Source organism: Xiphophorus couchianus, chromosome 16, assembly GCF_001444195.1.
Source record: "Xiphophorus couchianus chromosome 16, X_couchianus-1.0, whole genome shotgun sequence".
Taxonomy (NCBI): Eukaryota; Metazoa; Chordata; class Actinopteri; order Cyprinodontiformes; family Poeciliidae; genus Xiphophorus; species Xiphophorus couchianus.
This window is the reverse complement of record NC_040243.1, coordinates 8,810,852-8,830,528: the sequence shown is the minus strand read 5'-3', so window position 1 is coordinate 8,830,528 and position 19,677 is coordinate 8,810,852. Positions and strand designations below refer to the sequence as shown.

Genomic DNA, 19,677 nt, shown 5'->3' with positions numbered 1-19,677 from the left:
TGGTCTATTCTTGTTTCTCTTTTAGAAGAACATATTAAAGCAGCACACAAAACATATATTTTTAGATTTCCTTCTTGTGACCTACAGTATATTAGGAGCAGAGACATCACCTATTTCTTAAAGACAACATGATTGATGTATTAAACATGAAATATTAGTGATTGACAAAGGTAGCATTTCTAGAAAAGCAGCCTCTGTGTGTACTTCTTGAGGATGTAGACTCTTACAAAAAGGCATCCGGCATTTCAAGATCCAAAGGTTTCCATAACACATTGTTAGATAAAAACGATGAAACAGAGCAGCTTTGCTGTGCTCTGTTCAGCCGTACCACTATCAACTGAAGGTATTGCTCTGTCTCACAGTCTTGCAGCCTTAATGAACATTTCTCAATAAGCAATTGGTAGTGCAATTTTGAAAATGGGCCGATTCTGGTAACGAGGTGATTTCTTCCTGCATCTCTATGAAGTGTCTTGCAAATTTCTGTTTATGTATCTAGAAATGAAATGGCAACAAGTTTTATTTATTTATTTTTATATCATCGTTGTTATTCTGCTTTCAAATCAGCCATTTTTCAGCTGGTTCTGGTGTTTGCAACATTCCATAGTAATATTACTTCTTGTTGCAGTCCTATTATCCTCATTCGAATAAGACATTTTCCTTGATGTTCCCAAACTGGAGAGTTAGCAACAGTTAGAGTTAGCACATCATGTTAAACTAAAGATCTCTGAAACTAAAGATTTCTGCAATACTGTGCAGGTGAACCTCAGATGGAAGAAAAAACGACACATGTAGCAATGCCTTTGTAATTAAAAATGTAAAATTTTCGTTCACCATGTGAAAGTAAAACTTTTAGCAGAAATGTTTTCTTATGTAAAACAGAATGGATGGTATGTGCTAGAAAAATGTGGAGTGACCCTGTCTGTGCCACTTAGTTTCATGTCTAAATCAATCATTAGTCTTGCCCTTGTGTGTCCTTTTGCACTGAACTGGTGTCCCGTACACCGAGAGCGTGATTTTTAACAGGTAAACAGAAGGGCACAAATGAAAAGGTTGCTGTGAAGTGGACAAGGAAACGGAAAAAGTAGCAGCAGAAAAAGGAAAAAAAAGAAATGAAAGAAGGAACTAAAGGTCAGAAAGCTGGGCAGCTGTCAAAAATGAGGTATTATCATTAACAAGATTGTCTATACTGTATTGTTACACTAGATTTGCCTTCCTTTCTTACTGATATTTTTTTAATGACTGCTGGCTCTGTCAGCGGCAGAGATGCAGCTCTCTGAGCCACCCAAAGTGTGACTGCCTCCTGTGGTGAAACACACAGCACACAGTGGCCGGAAACCAGTAAGCTCCTGTCCGTAGTGGTTAGGCTGCATGTGGTTTCAAAGCAGCTACTGCTGCCATTTTAGCTTAGAACTGCCAGAGATTTTATGGAATGCGGGTATGGCACGCACAAAGCCTAAGATCATTATGTCCTTGGGTGGAGAAGATGTAAAGAATGTAAAAATATTTCTCACGACTTACTCAGATAAGAATTTATGAAAAATGTTTGCTGCCTTAAATGTCTTATATGGACGAGGCTCGATCCTCTATCGTTTTCCCATTTATTTCAGAACTAGAAAGCATTTACAGGGCATTCATGTGAAGTAAAGTCATGGAAAACTAAACTGGCATGTTGTGTAATAAACGGAGAGCGCTGGTTATGCCTGTCAGCTCTGTTCATTACGGCCTGCTGGGTGTCCCCACATCTGCAAAGATGTCAGCATGTCCTCTGTGTTTAGTTTGCTTGCTTGTCCTCTGCTGGTTAATGTGGGTTCTGGAGAGGCACTGAATCACCCCAGAATGAAAAGTCTTGCACACTGAGCAGTCCATGGTCTTGTGATTGAGTGGGAGGTCCTGGTTTTTTACAAAGTGCAGGAAGTTGGTCTTTCCAAGCTCTGTGCTAAGTTGTGGATGTGGGTGTTTTCCTTCTGTTAGATGTGAATCTTGAAGTCAAAACAATTCTTTTTGATTAAGTCATGGTGGTCACAAGAATGTGAGCCTCCAATCAGCTCTGGGAATGTAAACAATGTGGGGCACTATGAGGCATCTGAAATTAAGAAATGAACAAATTAAACAGATTAAATATTATGCGCTCATCATTTTTCAAACTCGCAGCTAGATAACATTCTCCATCCGGGAAGAGCTAATCCTTTGCCAACAATTGAGTTGTGCCTCCCCCAAGGATATATGCTGCTGAAGGACTTCCTGGCTGTAATATCAGATTTTTCTCAGACGGAGAGCAGCCTTGAATTTATCCTTCTCCCAGCTTCCATTTTTAATTTTTAACAGGACAAAAACAAAAAAAGCAAGGACAGCTCTCTTAGCCACGCTCACATTTAAGCAATGTCTACGCCAACTGTTCCAGCTAAACTCCTCCTCAGACACGAGCTGCAGGCCAATGCCAGTTTTACGGCCATGTTGACTTTGGAAGATGACGAGAGAAAAAGACAGAGACAGACTTCCAAGGCTTTTGGCTTTACTACTTGGAGAATGTTGGAGGGTTTACCTTGGGTTCTGACCAAGTGTTCCTAGTGGTCAGCAGACTTCTGGAAGAACAAAACAATAGCTGCTTGTTTATAGTAATGTTTCAGCAACCAGGTTTTCTGGCATGTTTCATAATATCTTTTTCCAGTTATTTTATTTTATTTTATTGCTTCTGTATGAAAACAGTGCTGCAACTTATATGGTGGATGTTGAGCAACTTAGGGGCTTTTTGTACCGTCAAGATTTTTCAGCTGGCTTCTTACTTTTTGCATTTAGTGTCGGATATATAGCGTGTAAGATGGCAGAAAAAGCCAAGTAACCTTCATAGTGTCATTACCTCTAAATGTTTAAGTATGCACAATATAGGAGATACAAGAGTTGGATGAAAAAGGGTTAAAGCAGTTCTTTTAGGTTCCTTCATTCTCTGGATGGGAACAAAAATGTCATGAACACACCATCATCTGCAAACGGATGGAGACCAAGACAACTGGCTTGCTTGTAAATTAATTCCCAGCCTGTTTATTTCTCTAACCTTCAAGTAGAGATGCTCCCTCTGACCTGCTTCACATCAGGGGTCCTGCTGTTTATACCAATGGCAAAAGTAATTAAATTCCAGTTAAATTTGCCTGGAGCAAGATGGGGTCTGTTGTCTTAACAGCAAGTCTGTTGAGGCTCAGATAATGGTACCATATTTGTGTTTCCCTAATGTTGGTACCCTGATGGATTTTAAAGATAAAGTATTTGATGCATCTTTACTGGATTCACACATTTACTGGATTTTTTTTTTCTACATTCTTCATCTTGTGGCATTTAGCGATAGACTCTGCTGGTATGAGATTTTCACGGTATGATAACCTTTAGTTAAATAAGTTCACAGAAGAAAAATGTGTGATATGATGTAATTGCTTTAATTGACTGCTACAAACAATATTGACTAATACAGGTCTAATACTGGTACATCTATAATACTTATTTATGTTATTTTTGATTTATGTACTTGTTCTTAATAAAAAATGGAGAATAAATCCCCACTAAATCTATCACTTTTTAAATGCCAATTTTTTTTTTGTGTTTTGCTTTTTGCATATTTATAACAAACTAATACTAGCTGATTAAGTAGTCGGGTCTCTGCAAACCCTTGCAAAAAATTCAACTGCTAACTGCAGCGTGTGTGCCCAAAGTATGAGCGTTCATTCTTCAGATGCATCTACTTGCCCCTGAGCCACATGTGGGATCACTGTATGGGTTTCTGGATAATTTGCTAAAGAGGGGAAAAAATGCATGTAAGCGGTACCAAATGTGTATCCTGTAGGAAGGTGCATTGCCGCCACATCATCCACTGCTATTGCCAAAAATAATTACCACAACGATAGAATGTTTTCAGTCAAACCAGAGGAAACATAATCTAAAGTACAACAATAATTAAAGCACAAAAAGCCAGGCTTGTTTCGTGAGGTCATGGCCGAACATTTGGAACACAGTGCCCAATTAACTTGCGTCACAAAATTGAGTCCTTCATTTTATTTATGCATTTTGTGAAGTCTTTCATGTCGAGTACAGTGGATTAGTGTGACTGCTGGTCTGATATGTGCCATAACTAAGTGAGATTATACTACTGGAAGACAAAATTAGTGCCCATTTCTGCTCCTGGATCAACAATCAAATTCTGTCTCAAACATAGCAGGTTGAGCCTCTTCTTCTGTCAGATCTTCAATGTATTTAATTAAATAATCCTTAAATTAAACTGCTTGATGGTTGTTTTCCCTATTCACCAGACCGCTTTCCTAAACCTGGTGGTAGTTTTCCACTTTTCTTCAGTCAGCTTTTGGAGAAAGATACCAGATTAGCAGAACAGAGCCCAAAGCCACTGAAGGTCATGCATCATTTAGGATAAAATTCTAATACCTGCGCGAGGTTAAGCATTCCAGTGACACCAGAAAAGGATTAATTTGCAGAATAGCTTAATCTTTGCTTTGTTTTTCTAATGACTTTGTTGCATTTGGAACTTTTCTTCTGCCGGAATATTGTAATAATAGACTTTGTACAGTTATTTTTGTTCTATAAGCTTGAAATTGAATTTTGGTTGCAATTACTCGGACCACGGTTTACTTTCACATGCTGGTTTTGACCCCTGCTGACCTGTGTGAGGTTTTCCTTCCGCCGCTGCTGAGAGTCACAGACAACATTTCCCATCATGACATGGACTAAAACAGAAGCCTGTGGTGCAGTAAAATGCCAATCTGAAACAGATGTTGTTTCAAAATGCCATGGAAGTGGTTTTTTTTCTTCTTCTTCTTTTTCGAAAGAGTAACAATGCAAGTAAGAGGGTGATCTGGTGTAGGGAGTGAAAAACACTGTTACCATGGCTCTGTCAGTGTCCCAGTAATTAATAATCATTTAGGATTTTCACATTCATTTGGTTTCAGCTACGTAACTGCGATTTTAGACATTTGCAACAAATAGAAAAAAAGGATGTTTTAGCAGGAATGCAAACCAGATCAGAATGAGAAAAATGTGAATGCAGGAAATGACAGGGAGAGGTGAGGCTAGATGGTGGGGTGGTAAAATTACAAATCTGCAGCCGCTAGCAGACGGCCTGATTCTGACGTTTGTTGCATGCCTTCTTTGGGCCTCATCATGAGAATGCGTACACAGTCATTAGGCTCTGATAGATGTGTGCTGAGCTGCTTTAAACCACTAAAAGGGATTAAGATTGATGTGAAGTGAGAATTAAAGGATTATATTTAAGGCTGCAAGTTTCCTTCTCCTTCAACAACAACAAAAACATAATAATAATATTATTTTTGTACTTCTCTATTAGGTTTTGAGGAAGCAGCAATCAACTATAGGATATCAGTTTGCTCACCGGTCAGAGGAAAAATGTGAATATTAAAATAGAGCATTCTGCTAGGATCCTGTATTTTAATGGTAATATTTCATTGTGAATTTAGTATTTTTACTCACCTTTCCATCCGTCTTTTTTTTTTTTTTTAATCCCAATAGCTGGCAGGTCTGGAGCGGGATAGCAAGCATGGCTGAACCACGGCGGGAAAGCACCAGCAGCCTGCAAAGGAAGAAACCTCCCTGGCTCCGACTGGACATTCCCACGGCTCAGATGTCACTAGACGAGCCTCCGACTTTTGTTCAGGTGCTCCCTCTCTCTCTCTGTCTCTCTCTCTTCCAGTCGCTAAATGCCTCTCTCAGTATTTATCACACTTGTCATTTGCTGTACGGCATGATTTGTGTTCGCATTTCTATGATGTATCTTTTCCTTGTGTAGCCGGTGAGGCGGCAGGGGTTCCTTCGCAGTATCAGCATGCCGGTGGAGACTTCTCACCTCCAGTCTCCGCCGCGCGACATCTTTGACACCCGGCGGCCAGTATTACAACGCCAGTCATCCATTACTCAGACCATAAAGAGGTAGGAGAAGGCGATAAGATGGATCTAGATATATTTTGTCATACCTCATTGGTATGAATACAAAAAACAATATCTTTGCCTTAATATTACAAAATTTTGCATGGATGTCGTGCAGAGCATTAGACTCCAGAGTATGTTTTTGCTTTATATCATTATCAAATGCAATATTTATGAGCAAATATTTATTATAAGATACAGTAGAGGTATTATTTCGCTTTCGTCCTGTAGACTTGTAATACAGCAAATTTTCATAACTTTTGCAGTGTTTCTACTTTCTCTTTTTTCTAATTTTCCAAACACTTGGTGATTAACATCTTAATGCAATCTGACTTATAATATCTCACTAATACTGCAAACCTAAGCAATAAACATCTTGACCGCACTTCTTGCTTTGCTCTCTTTGCATGAAGATGGGCTATAGCACTCCCAAGGTGCATTTGTTTGTTTGTTTGTTTTTTTCCTGTGTCACTTTTATCTTCTCTCCACCTTTCCTCTGTCCCCTCCTGCCGTCTTGCTGTCACCTTCCCGCCCTGTCCTGGCTGGTCACAGCAGCAGGAGAGTGCACTTTGAGCGGATTAACACTGTCCCCGTTAAGGGGCAGCGGGCTGCACGCCACAGCGTCAGGAAACACCACTCTCTCTCCAGAACTCTGCTCAGGTACGACGAGAACGGCCTCACGCAGGCTTCACTAGGATGAATCTGTGTGCTAACGATGGGTAAATGAGAAGGCGGACTATTTCTTTTTTTTTTTTAAAGTCATGACATGTTGCATGCCCTCTTTGTAGAAAATTCACATCACAAGATGGAATTGTTTTTCTTTCAGTCAGTCAGAGCTCCCTCTTAGTCAGATTTTTTTTTTGTTTTTTGAATGAGTCACACAGTGAAACCAAAAGCTGTTCCTCTTCCTCTTCCAGGAGCCACAGTAATGACTCGTGCCGGTAGTTGGAATGGTCCCTGATTTCCCTACAGATATGCTTCAGAAGAATCCACTCTGTTTTAGCTTTGTAATGATGGTTGTTGATGAACCAGAGCCTGATAATTGAGGTGCCAACTCGTAATGGGCCCTTCAGAGTTTCTCTGTTAGATAAGACGTTTTCGTTGCCAAGCCTTATCATTCGCAAAGAAAAGGCGCTTTTCGACTGTTGTTCTCCTAGAACTGAGGGTTAAACAATAGATAAAAGCTTGAGTGACGTAACATTTACTGTGCAGCTTGTAATCATTGAAGAGGGATGGCTAGCTCTGCCCTGCTTTCCTTTGAAGAATGTTTTAACTTCCACTTCCTGGCCTCGGGGAGCAGTAACTTTGTTTGTTCTGGTGCTTATTAGGCCTCTGCAGCAACAGACTGAATGTGTGTGTCTAATTTTAATGTGTGAATGTCCATAATGGAAAAATGCACTCCGATATTAGTTGTAAACTCTAATTGGATTGGTGGCATTTAAGCATAGGTGTGTCGGTATTTAATCACTTTTTTGTTATCCATATGCGCGGGGGTGAGAGAGTGTGTGTAACTGTACAAGCAACATGCCTAGACTTGTTCCCTCTACTCTGCCCACTACTTGTACTATCCAGTGCACCTTGTCTACACTCTGGGAAGTGTTATTTTCCTAGGGTGTTGCATGCTCTCCTGACTCACTTCCACATGTGCGAGCCTCCTACGAGGATCATCAGCAATTTGCTCTGAATGTCTCTGACGTGAGTTTGAAGATCTCACCTGAAAAGCTTCTGCTTTCTGGGGTTAGGGGAACAGCAGACTGGTTTGGAGTTAGTAAAGACGGCGACGCCACACAGAAATGGCAGAGGAAAAGTCTTCGGCACTGCAGCCTCCGCTATGGGAAGCTAAAACCGCAGGTGATCCGGGAGATGGACCTGCCGAGCCAGGACAACATCTCCTTGACCAGCACTGAGACCCCACCTCCCCTCTACGTGCCGTCCTCGCAGCATGGAATGCAAAAGGTGTTTTTTGGCTTTTTCTAAAATCTGCTTCATTAATTAAATGAAAAGTGGAGGACAGCTTTAGCAATTCTGTATTTCAACATGACAATTTTCTGTTTTGTTTTTAATCTGTCAAAATTGCTCATATGTACAACACATTGCAACAGAAAATTCTCATTTTCAATTCTTACCTTTTCTACAATTTATAACTCGAAGGTTTTTGTTAGTTCATGTTTTTTGATATTTGACAGCTGCAATTTATTGAACGTAATCACCACTCTTAGATGATTTTCAACCAGCTAAGAGTGGTAAAAATTCACAAAACTATTTTATTCACATAAACTTTCGGACTTTGTAAAACATATCTCAATAAAAACCATCTATTTTAGAGAAGAATATTCTGGAATCACTCAATCATTAGCATTTTTAAAACTAATACGTGCACAACACTGTTTAAATTTAAATGAGTCTGAAATTTTAAAAAACTGCACTTGCAAAACTTTCCAAGCTGTTTAACATAAAATATGGACCCAACAAGAGAGCTGCCATTTGAAATAATGTAACAATTTAAAACAAAAATGTGGATAATAACACATTCCTGACTGGATCAGCGGAGTATTAAATCCTAATCATGTATTGACAAAAAACTCATGGTGGTAAAAACAATGCAGGAAACAAAATTACATTCGGACCAGGTTGAAGAATATGTTGCTTTTTTATTAATAAAGTCCTCAACGAATTCAAGCTGCTTTCTTCAAAGAATGCAGCTTGAAAAGTAATTAAATAATTTCTATTTTTTGGTCATTCCTGCACATTTTGTTTGAAGTATTTGTTTGTCTCCATTTCTTTTTTTCATCTGTCTCATCTGGAAAAAGAACCCACGTTTTTTTTTAACTGATAAATTTAATATTTTGAATCATACCTGTTTCTTTTTACGATTGTTTTCTACAAAAACAAACAAACAAAAGAGAAAACATGTGACTGAGTAGACTCCTTTTTTTTTATATTCCATAACCAAAACTTTGGTTGGTTTTGCAGATCGTGGACCCATTGGCACGTGGAAGAGCCTTTCGAATGGTGGAGGAGGTTGATGGCTACAGCGTGCCTCCAACCCCGATCACCCCCGGAGCCACGTCACTTTGCTCCTTCACCAGCTCCCGCTCGGGTCTCAACCGGCTACCTCGGAGGCGCAAGAGGGAATCGGTGGCCAAGATGAGCTTCAGGGCCGCAGCTGCACTGGTCAAGGTGAAAGAGCAAACAGAGCAGGATGAAATTTAACCACTAAATTCAGCTTTTCTTTATTGTATTGATTTTGTTGCAAATACATAGGGGCGCACCCATTGCAGTTTTCTGGCCGATCACCGATTACCGATTCTTTAAAAGACCTAACTTACCAATTTCGATTTAGGCCTATACAATTTTTTTGTCTGAGATGTTGCTAAATATAGCAAGAAAGTTGCTGAATTGGCATCAATGGGGTGACTATTGTTAACTGTAAATGTGCAGACATGACCTGGTCGGCCGGTTTGTCAGTCAAACCTCTCTCACGGGAGAAAAGAAAAGCACAGTGGTTAATTTTTATACCTTTGCCGAGGTTGATAACATCGGTGGATAAGATCGGCTTCACATGTAAAATTTGGCTGATCACCGATCTCCCAAAATTAAGGAAATCGGCACCGATAAATCAGTGCACCCCTAAATATGCATGTTGAACTTTGTGTCTAATCTTTGTAGGGGCGTTCGTTAAGAGAGAGCACTCTAAAACGGGCGCAAAGGCGAAGCTTTACTCCCGCCAGTTTCATGGAGGAAGACGTGGTCGACTTTCCTGATGAACTGGACACCTCCTTCTTTGCTAGAGTGAGCATAATTTGAATTAATTTCTCTCCAGCACTGAATATACTGTAGATCTAATTCTAAAAATATTATTTCTTCTAAAATTCTATGCCGCTTTTCACCTCAACGTTTGTTTTTAGGACATCCTGATGCACGAAGAGTTGTCCACATATGCAGATGAGGTCTTTGAGTCTCCATCTGAGATGGCCATCAAAGAGGCAGAGCCCGGCACCAAGAAGGATGAAATGGAGCTCACAGGCAGTGCCTTGGATAAGACTGAGCTTGAGAGAAGTCACCTCATGCTGTGAGTGAAGATGTCATTAGTATAGTCAGTTTTAGCGATTAATTTTGTGTAAAAACGATCTGACTCCAAGGGGTTTTCATTAAGAACTAGCTGGAACCGCAATCTTAACAAAAATACATATAACATGAAATACAGCTGTGTTCAAAATAAGAGCTTAAAGACATCACTTGCTATGTGCTGACACGCATGCTGCTCATTTTGAGTAATTGAAACATTCAAAATAATAGCAGTTCTGATTCAAATGCGTCACCGTGAAAATCTGGACAAAATAGGTCACTGTAAAAACTGTTCAGAAGAACTGACAGAAGTACTTTGATTAAAAACTGGAGAAGTGAAAACACTGAAGAACTGACTGATGTTGAGTTATGCCTAATATTGTTTATTACTTTCTGAAAAGTAATAACCTATTAGATAAATATTTATTCATGGTTTGTCTTTATAACAGAATGTGCTCCAAGTGCATTCAAGTATATGGATGTAAAAAATGTTATAAAGATTTTCAACTTCATTCCTTTTTTTTAGACAAACTGCTATTTTAAACTGTATATAGATTGTGTTTTAATAAGGTAGTTTAATAGGTTATTTTAATTAACTGCCAATGAATAGGAAGCAGATAAAGGCTTTAATTGTATTAATCCCTAATCCCATACCATTTGCTGTTTTTTAATAATCTCATTTCTTCTCCTCCAGGCCTCTGGAAAGAGGATGGCGTAAAGCCAAAGAAGGAACCCCAGGACCACCAAAGGTGCCCTTGCGTCAGGAGGTGGTGAGCGTTCACGGACAGCGGCGTGGACAGCGCATCGTCGTGCCGGTCAAGAAGCTTTTTGCTCGTGAAAAGAGGCCTTATGGGCTGGGCATGGTGGGAAAGCTGACAAACCGCACTTACCGCAAACGCATTGACAGCTATGTGAAGAGACAGATCGAGGATATGGACGACCACAGGTGCAGCGCCTCCGTTCCACCTTTTTGCTGCTTCCCTCAGTGGGTGACGGTTTTGGATAAACTCCACCCTGTCTTTACACATGCTTTGTCTCTCTTTCAGGCCTTTTTTCACATACTGGATCACCTTTGTTCATTTACTCATCACTATATTGGCTGTATGTATATATGGTATTGCACCAGTGGGCTTCTCTCAGCATGAAACTGTTGATTCTGTGAGTCCTGCTCATGACCTCAATAAGCATTTTTACTCACACAGTTTCACCCCAATGCTGATCCTGTTCTGTTTAATTTTGATTTAGGTTTTAAGAAACAAAGGAGTCTATGAAAATGTCAAGTTTGTACAGCAGGAGAACTTCTGGATCGGGCCTGGTTCTGTAAGTAACCCTTCCTTCTTCCTAATGTTTTTGTTAAACTGACACATTTCTGCATGCAGGTGTTGGATGTTTTATTTTTTATCTTCATGTGATCCACGTTTAGGAATCCCTGATCCATTTAGGGGCCAAATATTCTCCATGCATGCGACAAGATGAGCAGGTGCACAATCTTATCAGGGAAAAGAAAGCTGTTGAACGCAACTCCGCGTGCTGCGTTCGGAATGATCGCTCTGGCTGTGTTCAGACTTCAGAGGAGGAATGCTCGGTCCGTTTAAAAGCATTAAACCTACCTGTCTGCTAAGAAACGCTGTGGATGGTTCTGATCCTGTGTTTGCGTCTGTGCAGAGTACTCTAGCTGAGTGGGTGAAGTGGCCGAATCCAATATTCAGCACTCCACAGTTCAATGGTAAAGACAGGCAGTATGGCTCAGTGTGTCATCAGGATCCCGGGTAGGAAACTCGACGAGCCCTTGTTTTATAGCGACATCGTGTGCTTATAGTAGATGAAGCATTTTATGCATCTGTTGTATACGATTTCTCTTTGACTGCAGGATATGTCTGGAGCCGGCCTCGGTGTCTCCACATGAATGGCCCGATGACATAACAAAGTGGCCTGTGAGTAATTTGAAGCCTCCATCCCAATGTGATTTTGATCCTTATTACAATAAACCTTCACTTTTTAAAGTGGCACTTAATTCACAGTAAAAACAAATCATTAATCAGGGCCGGACTTAGGAGGTTGTGGGCCCCTGGGCTTGAGCCAAGGTGTGCGCCCTACTTAATCATCGTTATACAGTTATATATATATATATATATATATATATATATATATATATATATATTTGTCCAGTTTTGCCAGAACAAATCAGACATTTTTTCAACAATACCGCCAATTCCTCTTAGCCAGTGATAAAATTAAGGCATTCTAACCTTATTCATTCACAAAAATACAACGCGTCTTTCGGGGCCCCTGAAGTACCAGGGCCCCGGGCTGCAGCCCCGGTAAGCCCATGATAAAATCCGGGCTTGTCATTAATTAAATATTAATTATTTGTATCTTAATATTGTCTTTATTCATTTGAGGCTATGTTACTAATGGGGGAAAAAAATCAAGTATTTGAAATCCTGCAAAAAATAAATAAATAAATTGTCCAAATTAATTGGAGACATTATTTCTGACCATCCAATTAAACAGCTTTAAAAAAAATAATTATTTCTCTTATTACCCTCAAGGTAATAAGTATATTTTGACAAAATGTGCTGCAGTCTCATAGATTCAAATCCAAAAGAAAATGAAATTATTACAAGAATTTGCTTCAATAAAACTCCCTAACCATTTTCTCCTTTTTGTTCAACTCAAAACAAAGTTCATTAAAGGACACATTGTTTGAGATGTATACAAACCAAAATAAAAGTAACAATTTTTCATTTTGATGCATTCAGTGGAGAGGGAAAAACCATAAAATCTTTGACCAGATCTAATCAAACAAATATTTTTAACTAGATGTCCAGTTTGGAATAACCCAACTCATTTCTCAGTGGTTGTTCTGTTTTTGTTAGATTTGTACCAGGTACAACACAGGGAACCATACCAACCTGCCTCACATAGACTGCACCATCACAGGCCGACCCTGCTGCATCGGAACCAAAGGGAGGTGAGAAACATTCGGACCAATAACACAAACCAGAGAAACTTTTTCACTTACTGACCGCTGCGGTTTTGCTTCAAGGTGTGAAATCACATCCAGGGAATATTGTGACTTCATGAAGGGCTACTTCCACGAGGAGGCTACTCTTTGCTCGCAAGTAAGCAGCTGTGCACATCACATGTTTCAAATCCATGTTTTTTATTTATCACTGGGGGATACTATTGAACATGCTATCCTTTTTTTAGGTGCACTGCATGGATGATGTCTGTGGATTGTTGCCTTTCCTCAACCCAGAGATTCCAGATCAGTTTTATAGGCTCTGGCTTTCTCTTTTCCTGCATGCTGGGTGAGTCACACATGTTGGCGCAATCTTTCAAAAATATTCCGGGATTTTCCTGGCGTGAAACATTACCTGGGAATGGATTTAACTGGACTGTGTAAAAGCACATTTCAAGCTTTTATGTTGTTTTTCTTAATGTTTGATCGTAACAGTGGGGTATCAAAGATTAAAATAATTGTAAAATGTGCAGAATATAATAGAATGTCTTTCCTATCTTTGTTAAAGTGACAGTGTTGCTCTGGCAGTGTATTAAAGACAAAAACAAATTAAAATAGTTTGCACCCATATGAAGGATATTAATGCACGTAATGTGTTCAAGGAGCTCAACTCAGGCGCAAGCCGTCGCAGTTTAGTTAAATTAAAATCACAACAGAATATCTGCGTCTACCTGTTGTATAACATTTGTTCACACATGTGGTGAGGAGGAATTTTATTAAAAGATGATAATCTGATTTCATATTCTGCACGAGGAAATTGACTCTGTCTCTTTCCTTGGGTGGAGCATAAACAAGGCATAGAGAGATTATTAGTGGATCTACTAGTTTCTTCCATACAGTTGCTTGTATAATCACCCATACTCCATGAATTTTCTTACATGTTATAACTGTAAACTATTTAAATGTATTAACTGAATTTTTCTGGTTGATCCACACAAAGCATGACGTAATTGTGATGGTTTTCAAAATGTTTTACGAAAAACAAAAGCTCTAACTGATTTTCTTCCAGAATTTTTCTGGATTTAGCTTAATCAAGTATCATGTGTCCCTACTGAGTAAAAGCATTCCTGCAGCATAATACTGCTGCCATCATGCCACGTTTGATGCTAGGTTTCCTTTTTGCATAAAGTTAAATTTTGGTCTTATTTGAACCAAACAACTTCTTCCCAACATGACTTCTTATTGTGTTTTTTACTAAAACAATAGCTTACTTTTTGCCACTCTGCCATATTTTTTTAATGTACGGGTGATGACTCGCATGTTTCCGGATCCCCTGAGCTTTTTTCCTCAGTCTTCATGATGCCGTTTATTCACTGTTGTTATCTAACGAACCTCTGAGGCCTTCCCAGAACAGCTTTCAACTAAGTGACAGACCAGTACCAAGTAGTGCTCGGCTGTGAATTGGAAAGAAAATCAGTTGACAGTAAAATTTCCAATAAAAGTCATGACAGTTTGTGGTTGAAATGTGACATTTGGCGAAGTTCAAACCACATGAATACTTGTGTTAGAAGAACCCTAAATAAATAATCTTTCAGTATAATAGATCTGGTTTCTGAACTGAAGGGAATAACATAAGGGAAGGAAACTTGTTGTGAACTAAAACGGCTGTTGTTGAGATTCCTCTGTTTATATGTTACACTCCATCTGTTTGCCATATGCCAAAAATATGTGGTTTGATCCAACTGCTCGCTCGCAATAGTATTCTGTTTTGGCATTATCGTGCTAGCTGCAGTCTAAAGCTGTCAGTCAGGCAGAGCAAAGACCTCCCACTTACAGCCACCCCACAGTTAAGAAGCTTTGCATCTTCTGTTATTTCTCTCCTGGATAATTAACAAAGTGGCCTCGCTGCGTGAACTCATTAAGCTTCCCTGAGATGGAGAGTGATTTTTGCAGCAGCGCTTCTTCTAGCGCTAAAGGATTATCTTCTCAACACGTGCGGCTTTGTGGAATTTCCATCCCTCACGCGCTTTACTTTTGTCTGTGTCTGTCCTCCCAGAATCCTCCATTGCATGGTGTCGGTGGCTTTCCAGATGACCATCCTGAGAGACCTGGAGAAACTGGCTGGCTGGCTGCGCATCTCAATCATTTACATCCTCAGTGGGATCACCGGGAACCTGGCCTCGGCTATCTTCTTACCCTATAGAGCAGAGGTAGCAAAGCTTCTAGTTTGTAGTTTGTTGTTCATCTTGTGTTTTCTAATTCTTCTCTCGCCTTGTCTCAGGTGGGTCCCGCTGGCTCTCAGTTTGGGATCCTGGCCTGCCTGTTTGTGGAGCTCTTCCAGAGCTGGCAGATCCTGGCTCAGCCGTGGAGGGCCTTCATCAAGCTGCTGTGCGTGGTGCTCTTCCTCTTTGCCTTCGGGCTACTGCCCTGGATCGACAACTTCGCCCACATCTGTGGCTTCATCTCCGGCTTCTTCCTGTCCTTCGCCTTCCTGCCCTACATCAGCTTTGGCCGCATGGACCTGTACCGCAAACGCTGCCAGATCATCGTCTTCCTGCTGGTGTTTGTCGGTCTGTTTTCGGGCCTCGTGGTGCTCTTCTACGTCTACCCCATCAAGTGCGACTGGTGCGAACTGATCACCTGCATCCCCTTCACGGACAAATTCTGCGAGAAGTACGACCTCAACGCCCACCTTCATTGAAGTGCGAGCAACGAAGCATGAAGGCATCAGGTCAATCGTTGTGGACTGATCGAGAGGGAGGGGAACATTTCCTCTTTCTCTGTGAACTAAAAGATTATTGTTGTGTTCTTTTACTCTGTCATTATGAATACCTATACTCTTCATCATATGGATTTCCTTTACGTTCCCATTCACAATCATTGTCAGTGCTTTTATTGTCCAGTGAAACAAAGCTAAGGCACTTCAAAAACCCATCAAAGCACCTGGTTTCCCTTTACCTGAGAGGAAGTAATTGGAGAAGCCAAGGCGCTGGTACAGGCTGAAGGATCATATTCAACATTCGCCACAATTATTCAGGCAACCTCAGAACCAGAAGCAGGGACAAAAAATATATATACCTTTGGTGCCTTGTTGATAAATGTACCAACTACTGCCATATTTTTTGTTACATTATGCTGAGCACTCGAATGTTTCCTTTTGTTTATTGCTTCTCGAGAAGTGATTATTGTTTTGAACATGGCGGCGTTTTAGCCGCCCATCTATCCTCATGTAACTGAAATGGTAAAAAGAAAAAAGACAAAAAATGACTCTTAATTAATAAAAAATGTGTGCTACTTTTTCTTAACGCCTGCTGGATGTTGTGTAGTTTATTAAAATCAAACAATGAAACACAACGTTGCTAAAGATTGTGTTGTAATTTAATCAGTTTTTAGGTGTGTTTCTAACAAAGGCCTCCTCACTCGCCACAAACTACAGTGTGATAAATTGAGATAAAAGCTGATGTGCTACTCATGACGAAGAACATGTTTGTCGGTAAAAAGCAACAATTTGCCGTCTGAATCCACTGTCAGTCCACTCTGTCCACGCAAACCTCAATCCTTTCTCGTTGGGTTAGGTGTGGAGTCCAGTCCAATAGTGCACGGGGTTAGTTACATTGAGTCCAGTGAAAGCAGCCGACTAGCAGCCGCTGTTCCGTCGTGCGTACACCTGCCCGTTCAGCATGTACTCCATCTCCTGGAACTGCATGCTGGACACGGAGATTTCTGAGGGCCCTTTCTCCTTGAAGCCGGCCTTTAGGTAGAAGGGCACCAGGAAGTCCTCGCAGATGAGCAACGCTCTGCGGAGGCCCGGCATGCACCGCAGGTACTGCAGGTAGCGCCACAGCAGGATGGATCCCTTGCCTTGCTGTCGACAGTGGCGGTGCACCGACAGCACGTGGATGTGCACTGTAGGCGTGTCTGGAACGTGTTGGGTCATGGCCTCCTGGATTAGAAAGATTAGATTTCCATCATTGATGAGTTGCAAAAATAAATATTTTTTGTATAGAAATGTTTTTTGTTTGTTTTTTTTTTAATACCTGTGAAAGCCTTTCCTTGTGCCAGCCGGAGCCAATGATGAAGGCTACCAACTGTCCCTCCTCAAACCAACCCAGAGACAGCTCGGGGCACTGACCCACAAAATTAAGCACCTCGTCCAGCGTAAGGGGGCACTCGCCAGAGACGGACACAAATGCTGCGAGGCATTTCAGACACTGATTATTATCATCAAGGAGGCAATTAAGATGAAAGTATAGAAAATATGACGTTCTCTCATGTTTAATCTGCTGACACACATCTAGTTTTTCCCCACAGTGTTGAAATTAGAAAATTCTAGCATGTTTTACAAATACATAATCTAAAAAATTACCTTTTTTGGCCATATTTGCAAGCATTCTGTTTACGAATATTGAAAGCACAGACTTACCTTCTTTTTCTATTTCGAACACGCTGATTGCATCCTGTGGGGTGAGATTTCTGAACTCGCTGGCGGGGAGCGTGTGTCGTCTCTGCTGCCGAGGGGTGACCACTCTGACGGGTGTCTTCAGGAAGAAGGGCTTCAGGAAAGGCGAACCGCTCACCTGCTTTGTCATGTTACCCTCGTGAAGAGCAGCTTCACAATTATGTACTATCATTAATTTCCTAATATAGTTTAAACGATGGCCAAATGTCTGATCTCGGTCTGTCCCACACCTGCGTCTGTAATCGCCTAACTTCTCTGAGCAAGATGCTGACCTTTGTGCCTCCTCTGCCGTCCGCTCCTCCTCTTCCTCTTCTTCTTTGAGTCTGATCTGATAATGCAAAGTAGTCGTCTCAAAGAAGGGGAGCTGCCTCTGCACGTGCCTCCAGTCTCTAATAAATCCCCGGATTCTAAATCAGACATATGCTTGATACCTTGGATCTGGATTAAAAAGCTAAAACTAGATGCTGGAATAGTTAAAGCAATAAACTGTTAATCTTCTACATGTGTTTAAAAGGAACTGCTTTATCTGGAGTGTTTCTAGAATTTATTGTAAGTGGATAATAATTTTTAAACATTTACAACTGGGAAACCCTGATTGGGATTATTACATTATATTAAATGAACAGTATGTTGATATTTTTTAATATGCAGTAGTGATAAGCAGTGATTGGATCTTGAAAATCTCAAAATTGCTTTTTCTCCTTAACATGCCACTGAACAGGGGAGATGCATCAAAATGTTTATCAAATTTTTTAGCACAGGAAAACAGGAACGTCTATATTTTCTTAAACTTAGTTGTATAAATTGGAAAATGTTGCAGAAGTCGTCTAACTTCTGGCAGCTATAAACAGGTGTTTCAGCCCAGGATGTTTGTGTTGAAACAGGCTTTTTTGTGTCAACGCTCGCTTCTCTTTAGGATTAAGGTCCAGGGATTGGGCTGGTTGTTCCACAACGCTAATCTTGTTGAAGCTAAAACCAAGATGTCCCTTGCTTTTTGGAGGGCTTGTGGTCATTTTTTTGGTAAAACACCTATTTCATGGGCATTTCCTTTTTGTTTGAGGATGATTTCCTGAAGTATTCTGAGGTGTATTGTGGCTTGAATCAGGTGTTTGGGGATCCTTGGTCCAACTTACTTGACGCAGAAAGATCAATTTTGCTTTCATCAGTCCCTAAAGTGTTGCGCCACTTCCATTTAGGAAATGTTCTTTGGAACATTGTAACCTCCTCACCACATACGTTTTTCAGCAGTGGGACTTTGTTGTGACTGTCTGCTGAAAGCTTGGCTTCACATTGGTGCCTTTTAACTCTGCCAAATTTGCTCTGTGACTGTCTGTGTTTCCAGGTAATTGGGCCTTTGTTGATCACCCAGGAACTGATCACTGGCTGTGTTTTTACCATTTTGGCTGTTCTCTGATCTAATCGAACAGTTTCCATCTGAAGGCATTTTAACTGATTTCAAATGGACTGACTTTCTGCATTTCTTTGTTTTTGTTGTCTAATCAGCTTGTTATTCTACGAATGCTGATTTCCTGACCTATAACATTTATTTTTTCATAGAAAGAAAATCATTATAACTACGATGAACATTTCTCGGCTTCACCTTTAAAATATTGATGCTTATTTAATGTCTATTTTCTTACAGAAATGGTGAAATCACAGATTATGTTGCTTGTTTTCAACATGTGTTTATCAATTAATGAGTCAATTATGTACATCCTCGAAATATGTGTCATGCAGGGTCACAAGGTTTTCTATTTATTTACTACATTCATTTGAAATTAATAATATTATTTCTGCTAAAAACAGTGACAAATTTGGTCAGGTGATGTTGGACTATAATTATTTGAACACATCAGAATATGCTATATCATTTGTGTATTTCAGAGTGGGCATTAGGGGAACGTGACACTGCTGAATGTTTGGATACACACGTTTCTAGAGATTAAGGGCATGTGGGCTAATTTGCTGGTAGACAAAGAGGTGGGAGATTTGTGTGGATTGCTGTTGGATTGATTTCATGCTTTGAAGAGATTTACCAAGGGCTAATTAAATGGGAAGACACTTGTTTTTACCAGCCTGAGGTGAACCTCAGACCCGTACATACGATTGACAACCTAAAATTGTAAAGCAGCTCCTGAACTCACTCTAATCTTGTATAATAAAACAATAATGTTGATGTTTCAGGATAACCTCTATTCTTTTGTCTTGCGGAAACTAACCTATAGCCTTGTTTAGGGTGCTGAAGTAT

At 40.3% G+C, this 19,677-nt stretch overlaps 2 protein-coding genes across 4 annotated transcripts in view; one reads left to right on the top strand and one right to left on the bottom strand.

Moving 5' to 3' along the window:
* The window catches only part of rhbdf1a (rhomboid 5 homolog 1a (Drosophila)), a 31,633-nt gene extending 15,358 nt beyond the window's left edge, over positions 1 to 16,275 (top strand). The window contains exons 2-19 of one of the 3 annotated variants that reach the window (XM_028041578.1): positions 5,524 to 5,668; positions 5,801 to 5,940; positions 6,493 to 6,597; positions 7,680 to 7,893; positions 8,911 to 9,117; positions 9,607 to 9,729; positions 9,846 to 10,009; positions 10,700 to 10,951; positions 11,052 to 11,163; positions 11,251 to 11,325; positions 11,429 to 11,590; positions 11,671 to 11,774; positions 11,876 to 11,939; positions 12,885 to 12,979; positions 13,055 to 13,130; positions 13,219 to 13,319; positions 15,027 to 15,180; positions 15,252 to 16,275. In XM_028041578.1, the coding sequence (XP_027897379.1) occupies positions 5,552 to 5,668; positions 5,801 to 5,940; positions 6,493 to 6,597; positions 7,680 to 7,893; positions 8,911 to 9,117; positions 9,607 to 9,729; positions 9,846 to 10,009; positions 10,700 to 10,951; positions 11,052 to 11,163; positions 11,251 to 11,325; positions 11,429 to 11,590; positions 11,671 to 11,774; positions 11,876 to 11,939; positions 12,885 to 12,979; positions 13,055 to 13,130; positions 13,219 to 13,319; positions 15,027 to 15,180; positions 15,252 to 15,671 (2,685 nt within the window). In that variant the 5' untranslated portion in view covers positions 5,524 to 5,551 and the 3' untranslated portion in view covers positions 15,672 to 16,275. Of the gene's footprint in view, positions 1 to 5,523; positions 5,669 to 5,800; positions 5,941 to 6,489; positions 6,598 to 7,679; positions 7,894 to 8,910; positions 9,118 to 9,606; positions 9,730 to 9,845; positions 10,010 to 10,699; positions 10,952 to 11,051; positions 11,164 to 11,250; positions 11,326 to 11,428; positions 11,591 to 11,670; positions 11,775 to 11,875; positions 11,940 to 12,884; positions 12,980 to 13,054; positions 13,131 to 13,218; positions 13,320 to 15,026; positions 15,181 to 15,251 lie in introns of all 3 variants that reach the window. The other 2 variants (XM_028041577.1, XM_028041579.1) reach the window with 2 other exon arrangements.
* On the bottom strand, positions 15,800 to 19,113 carry aanat2 (arylalkylamine N-acetyltransferase 2). The gene is made up of 3 exons (XM_028041587.1): positions 17,394 to 19,113; positions 17,008 to 17,162; positions 15,800 to 16,913 (listed from the first exon to the last, which is right to left on the bottom strand). Exons 1-3 carry the CDS (start codon positions 17,599 to 17,601, stop codon positions 16,608 to 16,610), a joined length of 669 nt encoding a protein of 222 aa, XP_027897388.1. The 5' UTR covers positions 17,602 to 19,113; the 3' UTR covers positions 15,800 to 16,607.
* Between the last annotated feature and the right edge of the window lie 564 nt (positions 19,114 to 19,677).

Bases quoted from the DNA above. Each gene is read 5' to 3' on its own strand.
- aanat2 (XM_028041587.1), bottom strand. From the start codon at position 17,601: ATGATAGTACATAATTGTGAAGCTGCTCTTCACGAGGGTAACATGACA. The intron at 17,163-17,393 runs GTAAGTCTGTGC...AATGCCTCGCAG, and splicing joins GTTCGAAATAGAAAAAGAAG to CATTTGTGTCCGTCTCTGGC. The intron at 16,914-17,007 runs GTATTAAAAAAA...TTTCTAATCCAG, and splicing joins ACAAGGAAAGGCTTTCACAG to GAGGCCATGACCCAACACGT.